Raw genomic sequence first — 21,820 nt, forward strand, 5'->3', positions numbered from 1 at the left:
CTCTTTATATTTTTTCCTTTTTTCATTTTTCATTTCTCTCTCAAAAGAAAGAGATTGAAAACAGAATGGAACCAAGCCTCTCCAATAAACAGTGATTCAGTGTTCGCTCGTAGCTAGATCTGCATCTTCTTCACCGTTGCTTTCTTCTTCTTCTTCTTCTCTCTCAGGTACTTGCGTTTCTCCATTTCTTTGATTCTTCGCTTTTCTATCAAGTGATTCTCATTTCTCGGCTCCATTTGCAAGCATTCGGTTCCTTTGTTTTTTCCTTTTGCATTTGCCTACAACTTGTTCCGATGTTTCATTCTAAGCATTATGTTTATCTGAACGTTGCGTTTGAAGAATTTGGAAACTCTTTTTCTACCTCTTTTTTCTCAGTTTTTTGGCTATATTTTTGCTGGATCGTATGTTCATCTCATTGATTTTCACTTTCTGTTTTCTTCATCTCATATAGCTCGTAGGCATTTCGTTTCCGGATAGAACTGCTAAATGCACATGCATGATCGATGTTTTTTATGTTTGTTTGCCGAGAAAATTAGGAAAGTAAATAAAGCGAAGTTTAGAAGCTTACGTCGAGGTAAAGGAAAACGAATCACTCCACCGCACTCAACTGCTTCAAATAATTGTAAAAAACTCTTGTACTGATAATTGAGTTCATGTCTTGGTTTTTGTTGTTATTTTTAAATTCTTATGGACTACTCAACTCAAGTGAAAAATGATATAAAAATTTGGTTAAAAAGTTATATTAACTCCTGAAATGTTGATAGGTATTTCAGAAATTAAATTATTTTTTCGTTTTGTTTTTGTTTTTTAATATAGATTTCATTTTTTTAGAGGATATATGGACATAATTTTAATTTTCTTTATTTTGTTAGTTTTTTTTGTAGAGATCATAACTGGAACGACTAACCCGGTTCTGAGTCCTGAATTCAGACAACAGACACGTTTTTACGTAAATGCATTCTCATCAAATTTATGCAATGCTAATAGGAAGGAACTTGAAAGGATAAATCTCCCAACTAAGTGAGTATGGGGCTATGAGTTATTATTTTCAGAGGAGAGAGACATATCATAGCTAAAAAAATGAGAGTTTTAATGATTTTGGTAAGACATTAGTCGTACCGTTTAATTTGTCGGAATTAGAATTTATTCTACGATGATTGGTAGGGAATTGTTGGCAAGAAAATGTACGACGGCCAGGACCAAGTGAAATAACTACCCCAAGATTTAAGAATAAAATCAGTGGAAGTGTTAAATAACTATTATTCTCCAGTTACTTGAAGACAAAACCATAAGTTAAATTTGACCAAAAAGCTGCCAAACCACCCCCATATTTAAGTTGTTGCTCTTTTATTTCATTTAAGGCTTAGCTAACGGTAATGATTCTCACATGAGAAAGATGAGGCTTTTTCTGAATTACAGTACAGGGGAAGACAACAGAAGATCTTAATGGAATGACACCCATTTCTTCTGAGCTCTATTCACGCTCTGCATAGCATTGCTGTGTTGAAGAAGAGATGGAAACTGGGGAAAGCAACAGTGGTAACCAGAGGTGTGTCATATCCAAGGGTTCTTCATGGTACAGTCAATTCCGAAATGCATCCAATCCTTGGATGGCAAGATATGCCTATGCCTTGATTTTTCTTGTGGCAAATCTGTTGGCATGGGCTGCTCGTGATTATGGTCGTAGTGCTTTAACAGAAATGGAGAGTAAGATTGCTTAATTCTTAAAAGTGATGAACTTTTACATACCATCGCCATAACATTTAGTGTCCTGCTGCATCTTTCAGACCCAGTTCTTATGCTTAAATATGCCATTTCTATTTTATATAAATTGAAATAGTTTTCTTCTTAACACTGCGTACTGGTCCCATGAAGGTTCACCATCTTAGCCTGCAAATCTGACGTTTCATATGAAGTCATGCGTTATTTTATAAACATAATGAATTAGATATTGTGAAGAATTTTCAGAAATTCACAATATACATCTTGGTATGAATTCATTGTGAAATTGTTCAATGAACAAAGTGGAATAAGCAAACTTTCGATTTATAAATTCTAAACAACAGAAAGGCTTGTCTCTCCTATTTTATAAGTAGGACTTTTTCAATGTGAGCAAATCATTCAATTCTATTAATAGAAATTCTTTGGTACACTTTATGTACACATTTGGAACGACTGAGATCATGTTCCCTCCAATCTAAGGCTGCTTTCGTTTGAGCATATTATTTCCATACAATGTCATTAGATTAAAATCTAATATATTGAACCCACAGGATTAAAAGGATGCAATGGTGGAAAAGATTGTTTGGGTGCTGAAGGTGTTTTGCGGGTGAGCTTGGGTTGCTTTGTATCCTTTTCAAGTATATGCATGAAAATTAGTTGCTAAAGACTTTGTATAAGGTTTGTAAGAAACAAAAGAAACCATTGAGCATTTGATTAATCCATAATATATAGGCATTCATGCTGGTTGGAAGGGGAAAAAAATCAATGATTGCTCTTTGACAACAGTGTTATATCATAACTAAATCACTTTTCTTAGGTCAATGGTTTAGCCCTATAATATTGTGAACCTTAATCCGAGTTCAGATATTTTATATCATAATGTTTTTATCAACTGCTGGTACTTCTAAACTAAACGAAGTGAGAGATACATGGCACTCTGGATGGTGGTCGGTCAAGATTGTTCTCTGGGTTGTCATGACTGTCATCCCATTTTTACTCCCTTCTGGACTTATTCAGCTTTACGGTTAGTAATTTTTATCTTCCAACAAACCTCCTAGTATTAATGCATCCTCTATGATATGAAAAAGGTTGTTATTATGACCTTCTCATTCCTCTTATTCTCTTGGCAGGGGAGGTAGCGCATTTTGGTGCCGGGTACAGTTTTTAGCTCTTATTAATGATTTCATCGAGCTGTTTTTTGAAACTAATCTGATTGTTTAAAATGTTTCTCTATTTCTTTTTCAGGGTCTTCCTCCTAATTCAACTAATAAGCGTAATCAGCTTCATTACATGGCTCAATGATTGCTGTATGTCTGAAAAATATGCAGCAAGATGGTAAGATTTTATCAGCTAGAGAATTAATAGAAATACATGCTTCCGGAGCATGAACAATTTGCTTGAGATAATTGCAGCTATATAAATTTTGATAGTTAATTTTTTCGTGTGATGTTTTAGCAAAGCATATTCATTGGTGTTTGGATATTGAATAATTGATTGTTATGCTAACATACATAGGAAAGGAGAAAATTTTTCTTTAGTTTTCTAAATCCATATCAGGTTCCAAGTAACATTAAAAGTACTCTAGAGTCTAGACTAGAGTCTTGAGTGGGATAACCAGTTACTGTCTGATCGATGCTATTCAAGCTTATCTCAGCAATTTAGCATCAAGCTCCACTTGTAAAGCTTTGATAGGAAGATAAACAAGTTGATCAATTTATTTAGGATTATATCAGGGATAATATTCCATAATTTGTATAATGTTTGCATTAATCATCAATTTCCATGCAGCCAAATCCATGTGATGTTGTTTGCAACAACTGCATATGTTGTCTGTTTGGTGGGGATCATTATGATGTACATTTGGTATGCACCACAGCCATCTTGCCTCCTTAACATTTTGTGCATAACTTGGACACTATTTCTTCTCCAACTCATGACAAGCGTGTCTCTGCACCCAAAAGTAAGTTCTATTTTTGGTCAGGTCTTTGCTTGCTCAATTCACTTAATGGTCCAACAATACTTGATTTGGAATTTCTAACTTTATATCTGCAATAGGTGAATGCTGGGATTCTAACTCCAGGGCTGATGGGGCTTTATGTTGTCTTTCTTTGCTGGTGCGCTATTAGAAGGCAGGACTACCAATCTTTACCTAATAGTTTTGGATTTGTTGTTGAATCAAAAATTATTGGAGAGGCGTCTATATATAGTTACATTGATGAGTATATTTAATCTAAACAACTAAGCAACTAACACATAAAACGATAGAAACAAAAGTTATTTATATAATTCAAATATTATCTGATCATTATCCCTAATGCTCCCCCTCAAATTGGAGCATAGAGGCAACAAATGACCAACTTGCAAACTATAAAGATAAAAAAATATCTTGCCCAATGTTTCACTAAAAAATGCCTACAAAACGTGGCTAAAAAGACAACTCAGGGATGCCAGAGATGTTGGAGAGATAACTGTTGCTTGAAAATTATCTTAGCAAAATGGCTGGAATGACTGTCACCTTGTTGAAATATTTCTTGACAAAATAAGAAGATTTCGCTGGAATAACATCAGCGAAAATGTGCTTCACTGGAATAAACATTAGTGGAAATGTATTGTTGGGATATTCAAGTGTGATGAAGTCTCACATTGGTTGGTAATGGATTAAATGAAAACTATATAAGTGGGAGGATCCATGAATCCAATGCCTTAAAATTTTAGGTTGACACCATATGTCAGGCCAGTGGCAGACCTGTTTGGTCGCCTTTGTCCGTAAGTGCGGACATAAACTTCTGAGATTTTGTTTTTTTTTTAAACATAGTAGTAGAGTGAGTCAATTTAGCAGCATTGGATAACCTTAATTGTTTTTTATAAATGGCGGCTGTAAGCTGTGACCTGACTTTCATCCCAACAAGTCTAGTGCGGAAATACCACTGCCTTTGTGATAAGGATCTATGATCCTTATAAAGAAAAAAACTTATTTCTACGTAGGATAGGTAATCAGTTAATGGCTATATTCAGTTGAATGCCTATGGTCAATATATGCCTATGATAATTATACTTTTTTACAAATATTCCAAGTTTACTGTTGATATATATAGTCCCACATTGGTTGTATGTGCAACTAATGTGGAGTTTATAAGGCCTTGGGCACTCCCATCCTTTGAGCTAGCTTTTGGGGTGGTGTATCCCAAGGTTCTTTACATGGTATCAGAGCCTCGCCGTCCCCCACTTTCTCTTGTGGAGTTTCTTAGCACAGGTAGGCTGGGCCTGTTACATTGTCCACGCTTCAAGCCCAAAGGGCTCTCGTGTGAGGGGGCGTGTTGAGATATATAGTCCCACATTGGTTGTATGTGCAACTAATGTGGAGTTTATAAGGCCTTGGGCACTCCCACCCTTTGAGCTAGCTTTTAAGGTGGTGTATCCTAAGGTTCTTTACATTTACTAATCTATGTGAAAAGCTTTTTTTCTTTAATAAAAATTTTCGGAGGCGCTGCCCCAAAACCGCCGTCATTAAATGTGCGGACATAAATAATATTTTCTGGGTCTGCCACTGTGTCAGGCCCACGGTCCTTTGCCATGGGCTCCTCCTAGCATGGATGTAAAACAAAACAAAAAGACAAGCATCTGTATCTTCTTCTGATTTCTGTTCGTTTACTTTATTGCTTATGCAACCCCTCTGAGCTTTCATTTCTATTGAATTTGAGCTTTGGAGTATATTTTTGTATGCAGCGAACCTGCTGGAGAAAACTGCATCAGGAAGTCAGACTCTGCTACCAAAACAGACTGGCTAAGCATCATTGTAATATTTTTGTTTAACTAAAACTTTAAATGTTTAGAACAGCTCTTTAAGCATGATAGTTGTGAACTTGCATATATATATATATATGTCCATTGCATATTTGAGCCTGAGTCTCTAGCCCAATTTTCATGTACATCTATCCATTTAATAGATGTCATGAAACATTGAAACTGTTCCCAAAAATATAATTCACTGTTTCTTGCCTATTATGAAAATATTTAAGCTCCTTTTATGACAAAATATCTTTCGCCTTTTAATTTTCATATCATAATATCTTCTTAAAGTTGGCTTTGGTAACTAATTTTCGATTCTTTGAAATACATTATTCCAATAACTTTTGTCATTGTTGAGATATATAGTCCCACATTAGTTGTATGTGCAACTAATGTGGCTTTGGGCACTTTCACCTTTTGAGCTAGCTTTTGGGGTGGTGTATCCCAAGGTTCTTTACGGTCATTGTTGGTTGACGTGTGACGATGGCTTTTGTTGGCAGAGCTTTATCGTTGCAATACTGGCAATCGTTATTGCAACATTTTCAACAGGCATAGATTCCCAATGTTTCCAGGTTAGTTGCAAACTCTGAGTTGAGCTTGAATTTTAATTTTAGGTTCTCCAATACATATCTGACAGATCCCTGCAGTTCAGGAAAGTTGACACGCCAGCAGAGGATAGTGTACCATATGGTTATGGCTTCTTCCATTTTGTTTTTGCCACAGGAGCAATGTACTTTGCTATGCTATTGATTGGATGGAACAGTCATCATTCTATGAGAAAGTAAGGGCCCTTCCTCTCCTGTTTTGGCCCATATCATGTCATCATTCTATGCTATTGTTTTTTCTAGTCCCCCGTAAGATAAGAAAGAGATAAACTTCTGATTGACTTTGAAGCATTTCTAAGTCCACATCAAAGAAGCCTTACTCCTTCATCGGAACTTATCCTATGCGTTTGCTCATTAAAAAGGCCTATATAGTTGTAATAAAAAAAAAAATTAAAGGTGAAGTGATGAGGGACAATAGCAACACAGGTTATATATTTAGTATTAAGCCCAAGTGTATGGTTTTTTTCCCCTCTTATGATCAAACAATTATTTTTTTATTTTATTTTATATTCTTTTCATTTTTATTATTTTTTAAATAAAGTAAAAGTGAACCCCGTCAAATCGGGTGTTTACACAAAGAAAGAAAATGCATTTCCAGTTGTTAATCGTCTAATGATTATATACAAATCCATATGCCACCGAACAAGAACTTTTAAAGCTCGTTTGGTGGACAGGATAGGATAAGGGTAGGATATGATATGAAGCTGATAAGGGTAGGATATGATATGAGGCTGATAAACCTATATCATATCCTGTGTTTGATAAGCACCTGATTAGGAATCTGATAAGATTATGTAAAAAGAGAAAGAAAAATAAAAAATAAAAAATAATGCAATAAATACAAATATATTGGGTAGAGTGAGGATAGTGGGTAACGTGAAGATATATTGGGTATTAAATATTGCTATCCTATCATGTTGAATCCTAACCCAGCTCTCCCCATAGGATAAGAAATCATGTATTGGATAGAATAAAATGAGGCAATAGGATAAGCTAATCATATCCTAATGACCCACCAAATAAGAGATAAAAGTAGGATATGATAAGTTATCATATCCTATCTTCCTTATCAGGTGCTCCAAACAGTTGTCTTACTTGCATGACACTATCATTCTGGATTCGAGACACCAAGTTCTTTATCAAGCTAATAATATAGTAGGCAGCACCTAGCAGTGCCACCTCGAAAATGTTGTTACTGAAATCAATTTTTTTTATTTTTTTTTTCAGTTTCTCAGTTATAGTGCTAGTAGCAAGTTAATTTGAAGTTGATTCTGTCTTTCTTTCACACTTTTATAAATGTCATAGCAAGTTCATGAGATGCACCTTAAATCTTCTGCAGATGGACAATTGACGTAGGCTGGACGAGCACCTGGGTCAGAATAGTAAATGAATGGTTGGCAGTCTGTGTTTATTGTAAGTAATTGTTGTAAAACCGAGTCTAGCGTGAAGATCTGACTTTTATCTAAGCATAATGAAGACTCTTGATATAGTATAAACTGAGATAAACAGAGGTTTAGCAACACTTTCTGTATAATTCTTGAACGACTGAAGCGCAACTAAACGGAGTTTATATCTTTTCACAGTGTGGATGCTGGTAGCTCCAATCATATGGAAGAGCAGACATACTGATTCTACTTGAGAACGTACGACACGTAAGCATTCTAGTTTTGATATTTTATTGAGGATTGTCCAATATCTCAGCCGCACATGTAGTGGACTCCTCCTGCTCTGCCAGATAGGAAAAAGAATTGCAATTGCAACATCCTGGAAATTTTCAGGCAGAAGATATGACTCTTGTTTAGTGGACACTGGACAGAAGCAATGGTTCTAGCACAAATGGACATATACTGGTTGGATTTGTTCTATTTCCTCATGAAGATATACAGTCCTTTCGCTCCATACAAGGGGTTAGAAAGAGAAAATTACACTTTTTACATGTACATGTGTAAAGAGCATAATGTAATTCAAAATGATTTAATAGATTCTGATTAGATTTTCATTCATAGTTTTTCGAATTACTAGTCTCAATGATAGAGGTTTTGGTGCTGACTCCACTACAATAAGAGGGCATGCATTTATTGTTTGGGGGTGTTTTCTAATGGAAAGGGGTTTTCGTGCAAAACCTACGAACTCTGATTATATTAATTGACAGCAGGCATTTCCAAGCTTGGTCCAACTTGTAGTTCTCTCCGTTCCCATTGAACATGCCATCTCGCAAAGTCATCAGAGAGCATAGGTATTTACGATCAGAACTGGATTTCTCGGATCTGATGTGGTTTGCTTTTTTGGGAAAAGTTCAGCCATGCTCTTGTGATTTATTCCAGAATCATTTATGTCAAGAAATCACAGGGGCATATGTGGTAAAAAAACATACTTTTTTACAAACCACAGGAGAATATGTGATAAGAAAAAAACTACAGGGGCATAAATGATTCTGGAGTAAATCACAGGAGTATTGGTAAACTTTTCCCTTGTTTTTTTTTTTCCAGAGATAATGGACTTGAAGAAGTGATGGGATTACCGGTTTTGTTAGGAGCAGGTATGCATACACTTTTTTACTTCAAATTGAGACCCTGCAAAAAAATATAACATACAAAGCTTCCCTAAATTGATTTTATTTTTATTTTTTCATAAAAAATGATAAAAAAAATGAATAAGGAAAAGATAATTTTTCATTTTAATTATTTAATACATTATGATCATAATACATTTTAAATTAAATTTAGCAAGTATACTTTTACTTCCCACTTTAAAAATAAACGCTTAATTTAAAGAACTTTTTCTAAAATAGAAAGTATGGGTAGTGTTGAAAGAATAGTCGTGGGATAGCCAAATCAAGAAAAACTTAGAAACTATTCAACAAATATCCCTAAATTTAAATAACTTTTCTAAAACTTAAAATTTTAACCAAAACACATAAATTTAAATAACTTTTATAAAACTTAAAATTTTAACAAAAACACATAATCGTTTGGTCTATAGCCGTTTTCACTCAATAAGATGTGGCTTTTGTTTTTGCTGCCACTATTTACTTACAAGTGAACATAAGTTGAAGTGTACTAATTAAGAGCTAAATGTATCAACGGTTGGTTTAAATGATTGATGTTCATCCTGTCAAATTTAACCCACGGTGTAAACTTACTCTTACAGTAAACCTGTGACCTAATTGTAAAGTAAACTTTTTGGGGTCCACAACACGGGTAAATTGTCTGGTCTATTTATACGGCTACGGTGGGATATAAAAGAAAAAAATTAACCACTGTTAAATAATCTCAGTAAATAGATAGTGCCATAAAACTCGAACTTCAAATAATTTAACATTGTGTTTCATGTATTTCCACGAATAAAGCCCTTACCAAAATTATGTGATTACAAAACAATACAAATATACAATATAGAAAAATCGAAAAAATAATAATACAACTAGCGGCACCAAAAAAAAAAAAAACATCTTTACCCAATCGACCATACAATTGCAAATGAACACGTGGCTGGCTCTATGCACCCCGTTCATAATCATCATCACATTATCTCAGTCCTCCAAAGATCCCCTCCCGTTGGAAGGCGGATTTTGCGTTCATCTTTCCTACAGCAATAAACAATTTACAAGGGAAAGTACAAATATTTGATTTCGAACCTATGGTTGACCGACCATAAATTTCTCAATATATACTCGAGTATTTCGCTTGGATAACAGACGATAGAAGCAGCTTCAACCATATTTGTACAGGGTGCAACAAGTTGATGCTATACTTAAAAGAGTACGAGTAGACAAAATCTTCATCATCCGAATGGGTTCCCTCCTGCGGGGAAGGGGTTTGGGGTGACACGGGTTGACAATTTACCAGTCAGCTGCTGATCTGGATTTGAGAAGCCAAAAGCAGCTCCCTCAGTACCAAAATCCCCGATTCCTTGATGCCTACATATTCAGTTATAAATCTCTAAGTGGCAAGGTAGTTGATGGAGAACCACAATCAATAATTATCGACTCTATCCATACAAACACAATAAATTGTCCCTTGCACAGAATCTTCATACATCATGACAAGTAATGTTAGAATTCTGAATAGAATTTAAGTGTTATAAATAAGAAGTTGAGTACGAAGAGATGTGTCTTTTTACTATCAAACAAACACAACTATTCACCGCCGAACAAGCACCATTCATTACTGCTAGTCATGATTTATAAATATGGAAGGAAATCAAAATAAACTAGTTACTTTTCTGATTTCCCTCCTTCACCGAAACTCTACCAAAATGTTTTCTGAAATCTTTGCATTCATTCTATGCGATAGTTCAAACGGAGGTTGTGTCCACCGGTGCTGTTTGTTCGAAAGTTCCATAAACAAACATAGGTAATCCATTCTATAATAGAAGACAATTGTCATCTATTCTTGGGCACCATAGAGAGGACAAATTGTCTTAAGTACATAATGTCAAACACTGGGCTCGGATTTTTCCTTCTTGCATTCATATGTTTTCGTACGGTAAGCTTTAACTTCATGTTTTCGCATATCTCTATTTTTTGGGTACATTTCATGGAATTGCTTGTGTTGTTGAAATAATTTCTTAAATACATATTATTCTCTCATAGTTATTTTGACATCATTGTTCAAACAAGTTCCCAGTAATCGCACCTAATGTCAGCCTGCCCAAGAAACAACACTTGTGCACCTACGGAATGAGATACTAAAGTTTGAGTGTTTATATATATGATTAAAGGCTTCACTTTATTAATGGAGTTTTGTTAGGCCCGCATTATAAAACCCAATAATGGACAGTAGAAAGAGGAAACTAATATAATTAAAAGAAAGTATCAATCCAAGATACTAATCCTAATACGACAGTAATGAACCTGGACGTGGGCTTTCAGAGGAGGAACCAAAGGTCCAAAATTCCAATACCTACAGGTAAATCCTATAAATAAGAGGTAAAGTCTACATGTATGAACACTTATTCTCTCTTTACTGTTATACTATCACTGTGTACACATACAAGCCCTTTGGCAAACGCCGTTATTTTCAGTACACAGTGATCTGCTACACTCAAAGATATCTAATCCATAGATATCTGAGAGAGAACCTACATCCAAGATTAATATTAGAGGTGGCAAAACGGGCTCGACCCACCCTCCAAACGAGGAGGGGTAGGCTGAGTTTTTCAAACTCGCCGCCAGCCAACCTGCCCGGGCCGAAATTTTTATTTATTTATTTAGTGTAAAAAGTCATTGGCCCGGCAGGCAACCAGCCCAAACGGGGCAGGGCGGGCTGAGTTTTCTAGCCCACCTTCAAAGGCGAGGCGGGCCACCCGCTTTGCCACCTTTAATTAATATACTAGTCTCTTGACTAGACATCTCTGTCCCTAGTATATAACAAGTTTCATGATACATAGCATGACATGACAACATTGGCCCGGCAGGCAACCAGCCCAAACGGGGCAGGGCGGGCTGAGTTTTCTAGCCCACCTTCAAAGGCGAGGCGGGCCACCCGCTTTGCCACCTCTAATTAATATACTAGTCTCTTGACTAGACATCTCTGTCCCTAGTATATAACAAGTTTCATGATACATAGCATGACATGACAACATGGGATAGTATCGAAATGATCAAACCCGAAAGATGAGTTCCAACAGTAAAGACATAACCTAACCTAAAACAGCCTATGCAAACAGAAAATATTATTAGTACTAAGGAATAGTTAGTTACCTTGGCATGGGCATGTTAGTTGGCATTTGCAGCCCCATGTATGCCCCTGAGATATTTACATGATTCAGGATACAGATAAAGAGCAAATAACCTTATAGCATAAAATAATTGATTGAGGAAATGGTAAAAGGTATACCTGGTCCCATTGCTGATGCAAGAGTTTGTGCTTGTGGAGGCAGAACAGGTACATATGATGATGATGAGGATGGATTCCAGGCAAGAGATAGATTAGCCATGTTTGAAGGATGCATTGTGGCTGAAGGTGTTAACCTAGGCAGAGCACCTTGCAAAGATGACATGGAAGGAAACTGGAACCAAGGAACACCAACCACAAGAGCATCAACCAAAATGTGCAACTAACTGATGAAATTTGGGTGAAGATTATGCTATGATCTATTTTCTTAACATTTGGCTGCAGTTTGAATTAACTACTGAATTAACATATTAGAAAGTCAGCATGGCATCCTTCAACATTCAAGCTTTTTCAATGCCAGATGATCAAAATAAAACAAAGACAATATTTTCCAGCATTACCAGATAACCACCATTCCTATTAATATATAAGGCTCCTCTAAGCAAGATGCAAACTTCAGGAAGTAAAGCACACTTTAGTAATTAATGATGTAAAAATAACTTATAAGTTAATAACTCAATAGTGGACAAAATCCAAACAATGTCGTTATCTTCCACCAGTGGCTGTAAAAACAGAACTTTCCTCTCTCTTTTTTTGAAGACAGAGGGAAAGAAAAACAAACTACAGCCTACATAGGCGAGGGCTACTGATGCCCATAGAATCTCTAGCTACAAGATGTCTACAAGCCACTGGAGGCTCCATGAAAAAGTGTGTATCCCAGTCATCAAAGTGATGTGCAAAAGATGCTAACCAATCTGCAAGCATGTTTCCTTCCCTATAAGTGTGAGAGACCAAGACTTTCCTCTATAAAGCACATCATGCACTTTAGAAGAGCCAAATCCCCAGTCAGCAATATTAAATACTAATGGTTTAATACAATACTCACACACATGACCTCCACAAAATTGTACAAACTATTACTGTGAATATTGCACACTAGTATATCAATGAAAGTCACATACAGTTGGGGCTTGAACTGGAATTGGTTCATTGCTGACATCAAATGGATTAGTTGATTGTGATGGTTGCGGAAAATTTGGCATGGGCTGTAACATTGGGAAGAAATTTATTAGAAATGCATCATACTATTGGACTAGCCAGTAGCCACAGATTCAGGTAACTTGTAAGCCAATAATTTTGGATTGTAACAGTACCGCCACATTATTATATTGAATTGAGATACCCATGCCAGGTGGTTGTCTCATTTGCCAACCTGGAGCAGGGAAGGATGAAAATTTTACAGTGAATAGATCCTGCAGAAATCACAACTAACCCTGAGATAAACAATAGACAGACACAAGCATGTTCGTAGTATAGATGCTTTATGAAGTAGAATTAGGAATAAAAAATACCTCAGGAAGTTCATTTCTTCCACTCGAATTCATGTCTACACTAGAAGGTTGTGAAACAACACTGTATTTAGCCTCATTGGCAGGTGTTGCAACATGGTGGGATGCATGTGGCATTTGTGTGCTTGGATGCCCCTGTACCGCGGGTACAGAAGTTATATTCCAGGGCTGCAAGATAGTTCCGGAAAGGGTGAACAAACATTGCATCTGAATTAATAGACAACATATGAGAAGACTACTAAATAAGAAGAACCTGATTATTCGAAGCTCCACCTACTGGACGTGTAGATTGTTGAATAGTAGGCTGACTAACAGTAGCCGTGAACAAAGGTTGCTGATACTGCAAACTGGTCCACTGTCCTGCATTACTGAGAGGTGAAGCCATTGTTAATCCAGAAGATGTTACTGAAGCATCACTGGCTGGGAATGTTGAGAAGCTGCTAATAGTTGGAGCTCCAGCAGCAGTAGCAGTAAAAGCTGATCCTGTCACAGGCCCTGCAAGTGAAATGAATGAGTCATTGATTCTAGGCAATGTTGTCACACTGCTACCAGGAATAACTGTTGAAAGAACAGGACCACCTTGGGCTCCAGAAACATGAGCAGGTAAAGGTTCTGGTACTAACAATTGGGACAACACAGATTCTAGTGGATTTACATTTAAAGGACCCTGAGATGTTTTTGCATCAAGAGCAACATCAAAAGAGGCCCAATTATTATCACCGGAATTTGCTGGCATCACAACAAGTTGAGCCACAGTAGTTTGTTGGGCTTGAGGAATTGCAGGTGCAACAGGTGGTTCAGGATCATCATCAAAATCAATAAGGCTCTTAGTAGTCTCAAGCTTAACTTCTGCTGGGGTTCCATTGCTGGATGCCAAGCTACTGGAAGATGTAGTTCTCTGCAATCATAAATAGTCAGTTATGATAATATATTTTGTGTACCAGATCAATTTTGGGAACCTTACAAAAGCAAAAGGGGGAGAAGGAAGGGATAGGTCAGCCCTAAAATAAATTCATAGTAAAAAAAAGTAAATACCGGGCCACATCACATAGATAGATTAATAAAAGAACTATGAATGAACATGTTGGCGTTCATGCTAATTGTAGCTTCCCATTGTTCATTTGATGCTTACAGAAAAGCTCAAAACATATTTAAGGATAAAAACAAATTCCCCAGCTCAAGAGGCTTAGCTGGAGTACCAATAAATCCCTTTGGAGACTACGTGATCCCAGATTCAATTCCTATCGAGATTGCTTTGCCTCTCTTTAGCTTACCATTCCTCTCCCCACACCATGTCCTAGACCTCTTTTGTAAACTCTCAGCACAAAAAAGAAAAAGAAAAAAGAATGACTGTGAAAAAAAAAATAACCGCGAAAAAAAAAAAACAGTATGTAAAACAAGAAAACTGAGAATATATCTAGAATATCTCAAGAATATATTGTAGAATTAAACGGTCCTCTAGCTGAAGAGCAATCTTAGGAGTTGTTTCCTTAATTGATTAGAGTTAAGAGTCTCATTGTAGTAGTGGGCTTGGGCTTGTACTAGTAGTAATTCCCTAGAACTAGACTTAAATGCTTTGTATTTTAAACACATCAAATCATTCCAATCTCATTATTTTAACTTAATCAGTATTTATTTTTCTGTTTTCTTTCTTCTCTACCTAATCCTTATAAATGGTAAGCACGATAAACTAAAAGCATAACAACTAATGAATGCATTTCATAACAACAAAATCCATTGTAAATGCAACAAAATATCACAATATCTTTAAACACTCGTGAAGACATTTTTCCTAAAATTTCTTTTTTAGTGACATTGGAGGTGCTGACCCCAGGGGTAGGGAAATGGGAAAGGTGGAGGACCAAACCTCCAAAAACAACATCACACCCAAGTCTTAAAGACTTCGGCTGGTGCCAGTAGCTTGTTGGCTATTTGCTAAAATTTCACTCCCAATTAAGAAATGCAAGGCTATTAGATCCGCTACAGATGGTTGAAGCATATAGAACATCATTGATAATAATTTCACCTGTGTGATTGCTGACCCATCAGCAGCCCTTCCACTGTTTGTTTTGGGGGGTTCACTGATTCGAAGTGGTACAACATTTTCTCCCAAAATATCTCTAACAGGTCGGACCACAGGTAAGCTTGAAGAATCAAGATCTTTGGCTCGCTCAGGAGATTGGCTTTCCACCTTATTAACTCCATCAGATATTCTACGATCTTCATATTTCCTTCCATCCACAAATCTATCTTCACGACGCCAATCATTGATTATTGGAGGACGACCAGGGCTCCTCTTGTATTCACCATATTGCCTATTTTCTTGATCATATCCAGGGCTTTTTTCACCAGGACTAGACCTGTCACTGTAACGACGTTGATATGCGTCGTCATACGGAGGGCTTTTAGGTCCTCCCTGATATGTCTCAGTCCTCTTGTTTTCATAGAAATCATCCTTGTCACCCTGTATAACATGCAGCATGAGAAAATAGAGTCAGATTTAACTGATACATTTAACCAATTGTAAAGCAAAATCAACAGTGAACTAGGTAAAATATAAAGCTCAGACACAGCATTTTGGGCGGTGTCCATAGGAACATATTTTAAGTAATAAGGAAATAGGTACTCCGCACTGAAACGCAATAGCAGCCATTGCGATCGTATTTGCGGCCATATTACTGTCATAAGGCAAAACGTCAATTTTGTCCTAAATTTAAATGTGTAAACGAAAAAATTTAAGGGTTTTTTAGTCTATTCGTGTCTCTCTGTCACTTCTGCTATCTCTGCCTTTAAAAAATGTTTCTTTTTGTCATTATTTCTATCATATATCTACTCTGCTATTTCCGCAACCCGCTATAATGCTATAGCGTTTTTCAGGGTTGGCCGCGGCATACCGCAATCTGCATTTGATAACTTTGCATTAACCATAAAATGGTGGTTAAAATAATTACAGCCAATGGCTTAAACTTTTTCCAACTTTAGCAAAATGATTATTGAATCATCAGTACTAACAGGAGTACTGAAAATTTTTCTGTATCCAATATGACATACTAATGACACGTGTCTGAATGTGTCCAATTTAAAAATTATTTTTTGGCTCCAATGTAATTACAACACAGTGAGACATGACCATTTAATTTATTTATTTTTAAATAACACACAAAGGTTGAGCCTGTTTTAAAATTTTAAGCAAATTTTAATAAAAAAAAGAATGAAAACAAGGCGAAACGACTCACTTTTTTATTAATGGGGAAAGAACAATGTATCGGGACAAGTAAGACTCTCTTAACAACGGGCACACTCCCTTTGCCTCAAATTCAACTATCAATTCTTGCCTTATTTCTAAAGATCCATAATCCCTCTATATATTCGAGGTTTCCCCCTTACAGAAAAGGTAACAAAACAAATTTGCCAACAAAGTAAATGACAGAATCAAATCAACAGAATTGGAAATTAAATCAAACCAAATCAATAATAAATTACTGGCCAAATCAATAATTGATTTGCGATGAAATCAATTATTGTTTTTGCTCTCCTTGTGTACGCTACAAGGAATATTCCTGCAGGAATAAACCCTCCAAACCTTGGGTTTAACCATAGCAGCCGTATCACAAGGTAAGGGTGTTTTGTCAGGTACCAATTTCATTTCCCCCAACTTTTTCATTTCATTTTGGCATATATGACATATATCAAGATATTGTAAATCTTGAAACTTGCGTATATAATATTAAGAATTATGAAATTTCCCCCTTAAATTATCAATTATATATATATAAATATATATATGTGCCATGCAATTTTTAAAATTTGGTCTCCTCCTATCCATGTCGTGCTACATGGCATTGTCTAGGTTAAAATTGAAATTGTAATACACTACTTTGGGCCCATTTGGATCAGCTTGTTAAAAAAATGACTTTTTATGCCTTACTTATTTTAGAAGTGTTTTTTACAAAAGCTAAAATATTTAAATTTTAAAAAAAAAAATTGGCTTTTGACTTCTGCTTTTTTTTAGAAGTTAAAATTCTTCCAAAAAAGCAGGTTTTTGGCTTTTTTTGTGACATCTGCTTTTTTTTAAATAAGACAACCAAATGGACTTTGTAATAAAAGTGCTTTTTTTCTTCCTTAAAAAAAACAGCTTTTGGTTTTAAAAAAAGCCCATCCAAATGGGCCCTTTGTATCTACTTAAAATAGCAAATCCAAAGAGGACATCAGACACTTTACCACCTGTACTCTTGGAGGTTTGTCAAAGGTCTTCTCACCAGTGAATCTTCTATCCACATAAACATGCTTAATAAAGTCCCGAAGCCTGTCAACATTACTGCCACCAAACATGCCGATCAAAATAAAGCACCCTGCAATAATATATAAAAGCTAACAGGCAAGTACTTACCTGCTATCAGGTAAAGAATGACGTTGTGGATCCCATTCTTTAAAATAAATTTCTTTGGCATGCTGCGAGTGTTAGATAGAACAAAAATCAACTTGAGAAACATGTAAAATCAGTGAGACTGAAGATATATAGTGAAGGTTTGAGCACAAACAACCACTCATACCTGATTTCCTCGTTCTTGAAGTGCACTAACTTCTTGTGCAGTAAATTTAGCCATTGAAATTGATTTAACCCGATGTGTGAATTCCCGGCTGGAAATTAACAAAGAGAACAGTTGAGAAGAAAGGAAACACTATTGCCCTATCTCCAGTACAACAGAATATATTTTAAACAAATTATAGTTTAGACATCCTTGGTGAAGAAAAATCAGATCTTTGTAGGTATACAATTTATGAAGTTCAATCCATCAAATACAACAATACAGCAATACATGAAAAGTGCAAGAAAAATACATTCAGTATACAGACATTTCAAGCTTCATTGTTAATGGAGAAGGAAGCTCATGAGGAAAACATAGAAAGCCTGTAAACAAAAGGCACATGGCAAAACTCAAGTCCATAAAAATAAGCAATACTGGCAGTACAGTAGGTTTCCATGCACTTTAAAAAAAATCTATTTTCAAAGCCAATACGTTTTAAAATTACCATAACAAAAAGATTGCAAGTACTTACTGTATTCCACTACAGTTTGTGCAAACAAATGTCCAGAAATTTGTGCAAACATATTGTGTTCCCTGCCAAGAGAGAAGGAAAAAAGGATTTAATGTAACAGACTTGTCTTAATATCATCTTCAACCATTTTCTACCTGGGTTCAGAAGAATGCAGTCAGAACAAAACTCTAAAAGCTGGTAAAGATTACCAACACTTAAATCAAAAGTCTACAAAATGACTATAAACATGCCCAACAAAAGCATTCTATCTTAGGTTCAAATCCATCTCTTCGTTTAATGTTCCTGTTTTTGCATGGAATATAAAGACTAATTGATATGTGCCGGTAATGTTATCATCCCAGCAATTTTAATAGTCTACAGCCATGACATTAGATATAAATGGAAAGTATTTTTCTGTATGTCAAGGATGAAAATCTAAGCATATCCTTTTTTTCCTGAAATTTCTTCATAAATATTATTATACACTGATAGGAAACCACACTTTACTAGGGTGTATTCAAGGAAGGGGTGTAAGGGGTTAGATCCCCAAGCAAGTCCTGAGAATGTGACCTGCCCTTTGGTGGGAAAAGCTGTTACAGAAGCTTTGAGAGCAGAAGCATAAGAGGGAGAGGGGAAGTGTGGGGGTAAGCAAAAATATACTTAAATGTTAATAGGGTAAGAGTACAGAGCTTCTTGAATGCTCTGCTATCATTTTCTTTTCTATTACTTCATTCTAATTTGGACACCAAAATTAATATCTCACTAATATTAGTTACTCGGTGCAATGTACATAGTTTCTAGATCCATTTTGTCTATGAAATGGTATGAGAGCTCTCGATTTGAGAGCTATGGTATTGAATTGAAAATGATTTCAGAGTTTGAAGGAAAAGCTTATCAGTGACTTATCAATGTGAACTAAAGGGATCAATTACCTCCATTGTCTCAAACCTCCAATTGTGCACTATGATCTTGAATCCCAAAACTTGTTAGTGGATGAGAATTAGACTGTTGAGATTTATACTTTTGCATTGTCCAGATTTAAGGCAAACACTTTCATACCATCAAATTCTGTTGATGGAACACCTGTGGCAGTAGGCTTGCTTAATTCAACAGGTAATGACATTCCTATTGACTTTTGATCATGAACAAACTCGACAGTCTGTTCTAAGCAAATAAACCAGTCTACACTACAGTCCTTCAAGTTACCAAAAAAGAAGAAGAATTTGTGTTCTCTGATATATTTGAGAGATCTATTCCATCTGTGTTAAGACTTAAGGGGATACACTGCTCCTATTTGTCTTGAATCTGATAATTGATGGTGATCTGTTTTCCTACTGGCTAATGATTTTGATGAATTCAACCATTGGGAGGTTGAGTGAATTTTGGAACAAAAGCTTATGCTCAACTTAGTGGATCATTTGCAACATAATAAACCAATGGTTCTGAAGCTCAAGGCAACCACTCTGCCTAGTGAGAGAGAAATAATGGGCATGATGAACGTTGCAAATCCTAATGCAGTACATATTGTTCGAACTTTCGTAAGGAAGCAGATTGCAAGGGAATTAAGAGCGGAATTCCTCGGCATTATGAAAAATAATAGGAGCTCAGAAGAATATGTTTTCAATCATTATGAGATCGCTAGGCATGCTCTGAAAATACTTCTCTTGCCTATCTGAAGAATATGCTCTGAAGAATATTGCTCTGCTATCATTTTCTTTTTTGTTACATTGTTGTAATTTTCATAGTGGAATATACGTTGTTTCTGGATCCATTACCTATGAATTCTATTTGGGTTCCTAATTTCCTATCATACACACACAAACACACATATTTTGCAAAAGCTTGTCCAAAGTCAATTTTAATGAAGGCATAAGGCAGAACTAGCTCATAAATTATTTGACACAGGAGTTCCTTGTTTAATAATAAAAGCTCCAAAAATCAAAATATTATTACCGAGTAAAGCCTCACTTGAAAATATTACAATATCCAACTCTACTCTAATATTCAACCATGGACACTCAAATGAAAGATTCTGCATTGGTTGACATGCTATACACAGGTCAAGTCATACTATTTGTCCTATCCACTCTAGCACATTCAAATTTAAACTGCATGTCATTAATGTTAATGACTTCCTTGCTGCAAGGAATTCCTAGTGTCCGACCATTTTGTTTCTACAAAGTGGCAATCCATATAAAGTTGTTTTCGCTAGATCACAGAGTCCAGCTGAATCTAACAATAACATTAATGAGCTTGATATATATATATATATATATATATATATAGAGAGAGAGAGAGAGAGAGATTCTTGTGTGCTCACAAAGAGGGGAAAAAAAAAGCATCCTACTCCTAAAATAACCAAAGATTAACAGAAAAAAGAAAAAAAAATGCATCCTACCAGGCTGTTACAGTTAATACATCTTTTATTCGGTGTAAGTTTGAGAAGACCTCGAATTATTCGTTCATTTTTCTCATCTTCCTTCAGTCGACTTGCCATCACCACTTCTGTTAACACACATCACAGCATATAATATAAGACGTCAATGACTCAAAAATCAACGAACATCTAATTAGGCAATTCACAAATGACAATCAAAACTGCTATAAGATTGCTCCAAAAGCTATACAGAAATGAACTAAAACTACTCATGCTTTCATCCCAAACAATGATCATCCGCGTCAGCTCAACATAATGCATCTACAATGTTCCAAAGCAAAAAAGTAAAAAATAAAAAAGTACAGCATTCCATTCCTCAGGCAACAATTTTCGCAGCAACCGAACAAGTTATAGAAAATGCAAAAACACCAGATCTGAGAATCAAACACTTGCCTAAGTAAAAGAACAAAACGTGCAGATGATCTTCTGAACTCAAAATTGTTTAGAAACCCTATAAGTTATACAAAAAGAAAAGCAAAATGAGAAGTGACCTGATTCTGCAGCAGACCAAGAAACAGTTCTAAGTCTTCAGCTTATGCTCTTTCCCTAAGCTGACGATGACGCTTACGAAAAGAGATTCACCACTCACGCGCGCGCGCGGGCACAGAGAGAGAGTCGCAGATCTTTCTGAGCTAGTGAATTACGGCTTTGCACAGCTCAGCGAGAGGTTTTAGACAAACACGGTGAAAGAGAGAACAAATAGAGAAAGAGAACGAACAAAGGAAGGATTGATTTCAAAAAGTTGATTTTATTTTACGGTTTATTATTAATTTGTTAGGAACTTAGGACAGTCTCCTCCAGTGGTCATACATGGCGACTCTGTCTCCGCTAAATTCTTTAGCTTGCTTGAATTGACCATGACATTCTTTTTTTTAAAAATAAAAATCAACTTCTAGAAAAGAAAAAATAGCAAAAATGGGATAAAAAGGGAGTAACGTTACATGTTTTTCAAAATTACGCACTTTATAGTTAATGACACAAATTAAGTAATAAAAATAACAGATTATTAAAATTTACAAATTGAATAATAAAAATTACAGA

At 35.8% G+C, this 21,820-nt stretch overlaps 2 protein-coding genes across 4 annotated transcripts; one reads left to right on the top strand and one right to left on the bottom strand.

Annotated features, from left to right (window-relative positions):
• The first annotated feature begins 1,489 nt into the window (after nt 1-1,489).
• Nucleotides 1,490-7,755, top strand: LOC133290885 (uncharacterized). Its single transcript, XM_061489030.1, has 12 exons — nt 1,490-1,707; nt 2,274-2,347; nt 2,587-2,746; nt 2,853-2,877; nt 2,968-3,057; nt 3,511-3,682; nt 3,778-3,851; nt 5,449-5,518; nt 6,012-6,083; nt 6,159-6,292; nt 7,456-7,529; nt 7,700-7,755. Exons 1-12 carry the CDS (start codon nt 1,515-1,517, stop codon nt 7,753-7,755), a joined length of 1,194 nt encoding a protein of 397 aa, XP_061345014.1. The 5' UTR covers nt 1,490-1,514.
• A 1,696-nt stretch (nt 7,756-9,451) lies between these two features.
• LOC133290855 (probable ADP-ribosylation factor GTPase-activating protein AGD14) lies at nt 9,452-21,537 on the bottom strand. Of its 3 annotated transcripts, none has more exons than XM_061488994.1 (15): nt 21,271-21,537; nt 20,741-20,847; nt 18,364-18,425; nt 17,856-17,943; nt 17,693-17,754; nt 17,527-17,620; nt 15,329-15,766; nt 13,882-14,200; nt 13,556-13,797; nt 13,306-13,470; nt 13,108-13,206; nt 12,916-12,999; nt 11,957-12,128; nt 11,821-11,866; nt 9,452-10,035 (listed from the first exon to the last, which is right to left on the bottom strand). In XM_061488994.1, the coding sequence occupies exons 2-15, from the start codon at nt 20,837-20,839 to the stop codon at nt 9,900-9,902; spliced, it is 2,106 nt and encodes a 701-aa protein (XP_061344978.1). In that variant the 5' UTR covers nt 20,840-20,847; nt 21,271-21,537; the 3' UTR covers nt 9,452-9,899. The 3 variants fall into 3 exon arrangements, with proteins under 3 accessions (XP_061344978.1, XP_061344977.1, XP_061344979.1); XM_061488993.1 differs by having other exon boundaries at nt 17,524-17,620; XM_061488995.1 differs by lacking the exons at nt 20,741-20,847; nt 21,271-21,537 and adding an exon at nt 19,275-19,399 and having other exon boundaries at nt 17,524-17,620.
• Between the last annotated feature and the right edge of the window lie 283 nt (nt 21,538-21,820).

Source organism: Gastrolobium bilobum, unplaced genomic scaffold (genome assembly GCF_033153095.1).
Source record: "Gastrolobium bilobum isolate Gb01-03AN ecotype WA unplaced genomic scaffold, APGP_CSIRO_Gbil_v1 utg966, whole genome shotgun sequence".
Taxonomy (NCBI): Eukaryota; Viridiplantae; Streptophyta; class Magnoliopsida; order Fabales; family Fabaceae; genus Gastrolobium; species Gastrolobium bilobum.

What these genes read in the sequence shown, in the direction of transcription:
- LOC133290855 (XM_061488993.1), bottom strand. Translation starts at nt 20,839, where the DNA reads ATGGCAAGTCGACTGAAGGAAGATGAGAAAAATGAACGAATAATTCGA. An exon ending in GTATTAACTGTAACAGCCTG is followed by an intron (nt 18,426 to 20,740) that starts GTAGGATGCATT and finishes CTCTCTTGGCAG; the next exon opens with GGAACACAATATGTTTGCAC. An exon ending in TTCAAGAACGAGGAAATCAG is followed by an intron (nt 17,755 to 17,855) that starts GTATGAGTGGTT and finishes TAACACTCGCAG; the next exon opens with CATGCCAAAGAAATTTATTT.
- LOC133290885 (XM_061489030.1), top strand. Translation starts at nt 1,515, where the DNA reads ATGGAAACTGGGGAAAGCAACAGTGGTAACCAGAGGTGTGTCATATCC. An exon ending in GCGTGTCTCTGCACCCAAAA is followed by an intron (nt 3,683 to 3,777) that starts GTAAGTTCTATT and finishes TATCTGCAATAG; the next exon opens with GTGAATGCTGGGATTCTAAC. An exon ending in TAGATTCCCAATGTTTCCAG is followed by an intron (nt 6,084 to 6,158) that starts GTTAGTTGCAAA and finishes AGATCCCTGCAG; the next exon opens with TTCAGGAAAGTTGACACGCC.